This window comes from Rousettus aegyptiacus, unplaced genomic scaffold (assembly GCF_014176215.1).
Source record: "Rousettus aegyptiacus isolate mRouAeg1 unplaced genomic scaffold, mRouAeg1.p scaffold_m13_p_4, whole genome shotgun sequence".
NCBI lineage: Eukaryota > Metazoa > Chordata > Mammalia > Chiroptera > Pteropodidae > Rousettus > Rousettus aegyptiacus.
This window is the reverse complement of record NW_023416307.1, coordinates 18798891-18804734: the sequence shown is the minus strand read 5'-3', so window position 1 is coordinate 18804734 and position 5844 is coordinate 18798891. Positions and strand designations below refer to the sequence as shown.

At 47.8% G+C, this 5844-nt stretch overlaps 1 protein-coding gene across 1 annotated transcript; it reads right to left on the bottom strand.

The window, feature by feature from the left end:
- Positions 1 to 669: 669 nt before the first annotated feature.
- Positions 670 to 4531, bottom strand: RAP2B (RAP2B, member of RAS oncogene family). The gene has a single exon (XM_016159484.2). The coding sequence runs from the start codon at positions 4113 to 4115 to the stop codon at positions 3564 to 3566; it is 552 nt and encodes a 183-aa protein (XP_016014970.1). The 5' UTR covers positions 4116 to 4531; the 3' UTR covers positions 670 to 3563.
- Between the last annotated feature and the right edge of the window lie 1313 nt (positions 4532 to 5844).

The window sequence follows — 5844 nt, the reverse complement described above, 5'->3', positions numbered from 1 at the left end:
ATGAGGCATTTTAGGATTCCCACCAATAGGAAAGTTTAACTAATTGGGAAACATAAAGTCTCATTCATTTAAAGAATTCTAACCCCAAATAGATATTTTCCTGAAATGTGATTCGAGGAAGACTATTCTATTTCAACGGTTAACAAAATAGAAACTGTTATACCCAAGAACTATTACTCTCAAACAAACAAACAAAAAATGTTAGACTTAAGATGATACCTTCAATTTTTCAAAGGCTATTACAAAAGGAAGACAAAAATAATCCTTTGAAATGACTGACATAAAGTCTGGAAGACCGTCAGGGACCAAAAGGAAAAGCTGTTAAAAATCAGCAGGGGTCAAGTTTAAAAGTTAACTTTTGCTCCCCAAGATAAAGGGTTCCTTCCCACTTAGTATGTTTTGACAAGTGATTGCCTTATAGCTAACTCCTTCCTCCCTCTCTTTCTCCCTTGTTTTAACAGTCAAGTTAGCCCAACTTTTTCAATGAAACAAATGCTATTCTCTTCACACCATAATACTAGAAAGGTTCTTACTAGCCAAATAAACTGACATATTCTTAATGACAATGTCCCTAATTTCTCTCAATTTTGTCAAGAAAATAATGGAGAAATCTACAAAACTCAGAACTACTACTTTCTTACTCCAGGAACACACACAAAATTGCTTTCATTGAGAATCCAAAAAGCATTTATTTTACAGTACTCAGTAAAAGCATATTAAAATCTTCTGCTCTGCCATCCAAGGCCTATAAAGAATTTAGTCATGCAAGTGACTAAATTCTGTGCAGAGATGATTAATGCACCCAGCAACCTATTTCATTTCCAATTTTCCATTTTCAAGTATTCCCTGTCGGTATATACATTTCTTAAGTTAGTTAGATACTTGGCACCATTTTACATCAAAAAACTTCCACAAAGCAAAAAAAAAAAAGTCAACAGATGCCTTCAAAAAAAAAACTTTTATAATACTTGATATGTCTTCAGAATTTTTTAACACTTTAGATCTACTGAAACAACTAAATTTACTCAAATTCAAGAAGGAATCCTTCCAAAGGCATAAGATTGAGTAATTTCTAAATTTAGAGTATATATATATATATATATATATATATATATATATATAGTACCTTCCAATTGAGTTTGATACTAAACTTAGATCAAGAGTGAAAAAATAGCCATAGGACAATCGCAGGCAAAATTCTCTAGTCCTTCTCCTCCCTGGAATATTGAGATGTCACCTGGGCAACGGACACAACATTTTAAGGCAAGATATGTTAATACAGCTTCAAAAAAAACCTGTGGCCTGTAATTTCTTTTGGCATCCTCAACAGAATCACTTCTTTTCAAAGACCCTTGAGAAGACTTCATCTATATTCATAGATTTAAGGTATATCAGGTACTTCTGATACACAGCATAAACCTTTTATTCTACAGAGGTTATATTAGTAAAGTGGCCCTTGAGAAAAATAAAACAAAACTAAAAGCTCACACTGCCTCCTACTGTTAGAAGAAAAAGTTCATGAGGTCAAAATGGTACACAAACTAATAAGAGCAACGGGTTTTTGTCTTAGTTTTTTCTTTTTCTTTCCTTTTGAAATCCAATGATCTACTTCCAAATCAAAACTTCGAAAGGGTTCAGATACCGTCTACAACCCATACAAATGTCATGCAGAAAACACTAGGTATGACTTCAGAATGGAAACTACTATCTTCCCCAAAAGTCTTTTGAACTTGACATGTGACCTAATTTAAAGAAAACAAATTATAAAGTGCTACCCTGCCTAGCGGCTGGTTTCTTCCTTCCTTACCTACTGTAAGATAAACTGTTCCATGTCAGTAGAACAGATGCAATATCCTGCTCAACTTGTTAAGATTGTAGGGAGATACCTCAGGGCTTCCTAGACCTTGACGACTTTTCCCATGTCTATAGAGTTGGGAGTACTGTCTGTCATCCAACATGCCACTGAGATACTTTAGTCTTCAAAATTTGACAAACTCTTGGGGCATCATGTACCACCTGCCCCTGTCCATGTCAGCCATGATACTGTATTAAATCACTGAATATGAAACACAGAAACACAAACAATAGTTTTGGGTTTGTTTCTTTAAAAATGGCATTTGTATTAAAAGTCTTAAAATAAAGAGACAATGATTAAACACGTGTCTGGAATTAAAAATTACAATTAGAATTCTCTTGGTACATCACAACAGTAAAATTTTGCTCTTTGCTTCTGGAGGAACACCCTATAACAGATAACCAAAAAAAAAAATTAATATAAAAGGGGAGCTAAATACCTGAACGTCTGAACAAAATTAAAAAAAAAAAAAAAAAAAGGAGAAAAACATTGCAAGGTATGGAAATTACTTTTTAACCGCTGGAAATAATAAAGAAGAAATTTACCAAACAACAGGCCCTATTGTCCTGGCTCCTTCAGGAAGATTACTGAAAGGAAATTGGGAAGTGGTTTGGGGAATAGCAGATTCTGGGATGGGGGGTCGGGGGGAGTTCACAGGTTGGCACCGGCTGGAACAGCTGAGTTTTGAAGGCACTCTGCAGACACAGGGGTGCTGGGGGCCCTGAATCACATTTGTGAAGTCTTTGTACTGTACTTTAAAGAGCTAGTCATCAAAATCTGTTACTGCCAACCAGTAAGAACAAAAAGATTAACTTAAAAAAACACACACACAATAGTACACACAAAAATGTGCAGATCTGTAACATTTTTTTTTCACAGCTGATAAAAAAAAATACTACCGTTCTCCCCCAGACTCCCCTTTGATACAGTAGGTAAACAAAATAGATTTTTTCCCCCCACAAATTATCAGCAGACACTTTCTGGCACCCCACACTGTATTGGCATCAGTGTTAACAGTCCCAGTTCAGATGTGCAATACTTCAGATTGGATACACTGTAACAAGAATCCAACTTTGCATAGACATCCTCAGAATCGCAAAGTCACGGGGTTGCCCTTCCAAGCTGGCAGAAAAGGAACCCGATCATAATTTCCAGCTACTCTTGGAAAACAAGGAAAAAACAAAAGTTTCTTCCTCTCCTCCTGCTCCTTCATTTGGTTCTCCCGGACTTCCATGTATTTAAAACTTGGAACTAGAAAACGGTTGTTGACAAAAATAAAAAATAAAAAGGAAAGAAAAAATAACCCCTCCCCTCCCCCCCTTTTCTACCTTCTCCCTGTCCTCTTCCTCCCTCACCTCATTCTTTTTCCAGGCTGAAACTTTCGCTTGCTGGTGTCAAGCTGCCAATAGAGCGCCCTAACGGTTACTTAAAGGAAAAAAATTGCGTCAACCAAAATCGATGAGAAACGTACATGCTGCAAAGAGCCACACTTCCACCGGGTCTCCGATGGTCAGAACGGGACACCCCTTCGGACATGGGGAGGAGGCTGGGGACGCCGGCCGCAGAGGCCAGCCAGGCTCCAGGGCCACCCTGGCCAATGCAAAGCCGTCTCCAATCTCAAAGCAATGAGAGAAATCACATTTAGAGAGTCGGGTGCGTTTGGCTTTTGTGCGCAGAGCGCGGCCGGCGCACGGCGGCCGCGGGCGCCTCAGAGGATCACGCAGGCCGAGCAGCAGCCCTCGTCGCCGTTGGGCTGCGCCGCGTAGTTCATCTGCCGCACGATCTCGGCGAACAGCTCGTCCACTGAGGCTTTGTTTTTGGCCGACGTCTCCATGAAGGGGCAGCTCCACTCCTCGGCCAGGGCCTTGCCCTCGCCATAGGAGACCTCGCGCTCGCCCTCCAGGTCCACCTTGTTACCCACCAGGATCATGGGCACGCGCTCGTACCGCTTCACGCGGATGATCTGGTCCCGCATGGGCTTGATGTCCTGGAAGCTCTGCTGATTGACGAGGCTGTAGACGAGGATGAAGCCCTGGCCGTTCTTGATGTACAGGTCCCGCATGGACGCGAACTGCTCCGTGCCCGCCGTGTCCAGGATCTCCAGCACCGACGGCGACGAGTCCACCTCGATCTCCTTGCGGTAGAAGTCCTCGATGGTAGGGTCGTACTTCTCGATGAAGGAGCCCGTCACGAACTGCACGGTGAGCGCGGACTTGCCCACGCCGCCCGAGCCCAGCACCACCACTTTGTACTCTCTCATGGCTCCGTCGGCGCTGTTGCCGCGCCTGCCGCGGCCCCGTCGGGGCTGCGCGCCGGTGAAGGGCTGGGCTTGGCGGCTGGACTTTTTCCTTTCCTCAGCTCCGCAGGAAAAACCTAGGAGAGTGCGGCTGCGGGGCGCAGGGCGCAGAAATCAGCAAGCGGGGGCCGGGCGCCGGGCCGGGGCGGCGGCGGCGGCGCGTCCCTGGGGCGCCGGTCCGGGGCCCCGCAGCAGCCCGCGGAGGCAGCGACAGCCTTGGCGGCGGACCGGGAGGACAATGCCGGCAGCTTGTGCGAGGCGACGGCTGCAGCTCCACGGCGCGGCAGCCCGGGAGGGCGAGGAGGTGGTGGCGGCGGGTTGCGGGGGTGGCTGCTAATTGCGCGCGGGCCCGGGACGCTCGTGGCATGAGTCCCCGCAGAGCGTGCGCCCACCGCCGCGGCCCATCGCGCTCTCTCCCGCAGCCTCCGCGGGTCGAGGGCTTCCTACTCGCCGCGCGCAGCCGGGCCCTCCCCGCCCCGGCGAGCATGCCCAGTGCGCCTCCGGCCTCGCCCGCTGGATCCGCCTCTCCTGGTTTTCCGGAGGGCTGGACGGGGGCGGGACCGTGGGCGGGGCTCGCGATTTGAGTCCCGAGGAGCGGATTTCGGAGAGGCGAGAGTCTTGGAGCTGGATGGGAAATGTGCTGGGTGTGGAAACGTTGGAAGGGGGGCTGGGACAGCTCCAGTGGGAGAATGGAGGCCACTTTCTTGCAGGGCTCCAGGGTTCGTTCGTTAGGCAGCGGCTCTACAAAAAGCGTGTGGGCGCGGCGGGCCACCGCGGGAATGGGGCGGGCATGGCCCTTGCCGACTCCCAAGGTCAAAAGCCCTCGAACTCTACTCCTTGAGCCTGTGGGTGTGCGTATCAGGGCCGGAGGCCCAAAGGGTATTTGGGTGCAAGAGCGGTGGGTGGAGCATCCTCCCCCGCCACGGCGCAGCTCTTTTGTAACTCGTTCTCCTCCGAAACGCTACTCGGCCTTCTCTGGCCGACTCTTCCCACAATACATCCCCCAGGACAAAGAAAACGAGAACCCAGAGTCTGAAACACCGTCCCAAGGAGGGAAGGAGCAACCTCTAGTGACCCAAGTCCTCTCCGGGCAGGGACTTTGGCGGGTCCCACCCACCGCCCCACTGGGCTGGGGCCAAAACCCGGAAACCGGATTTCAAGCCAACCCAGAAGTGACGGCGGCGCCCGCAGCTAGTCAGGGCATGCTCAGTGGGCAGAGCAGATTTTCGGGCTTGAAAGTAGGAAGCTTTTGCACCGCACACCCACATTCCAGCTCAAATTACCTCTCCTAGACTCGGGACCCATTGGTCCCAGGTCACAAATCTCACACCCCAAGTGTTCGCCCATTGGCTACCGCCAAGGTTTTATCAGTTTAGGCTGTTTCATTGGCTAAAAAGTAGCCTCCGCTCGTGATTGGTTATTTATAGAGATTGAGTTGAGAGGCGGAGGCACAGCTGTTCTTTCTCTGCTGCTCCCCCACCCCCTTCCTCCCACTTCTCCAACCTAGTCGTTTTGAAGCTAAGAGTGCAAAAATAAGAGGAATTTAGGCGGAGAGCTGGGAGCTAAATATAGTCCTTTGTTGGTGTTTTTGAGATAGTCTAGCTTCTCGGTGCCCAGTCACGACTGTCCCTTAAAGGGAGCAGAAAGAGCTGGTTACAGTTCTTGGTCCACAAACAGGAAAGTTAAGTTTTTT

Coding starts and splice junctions, on each gene's coding strand:
- RAP2B (XM_016159484.2), bottom strand. CDS start 4,115: ATGAGAGAGTACAAAGTGGTGGTGCTGGGCTCGGGCGGCGTGGGCAAG.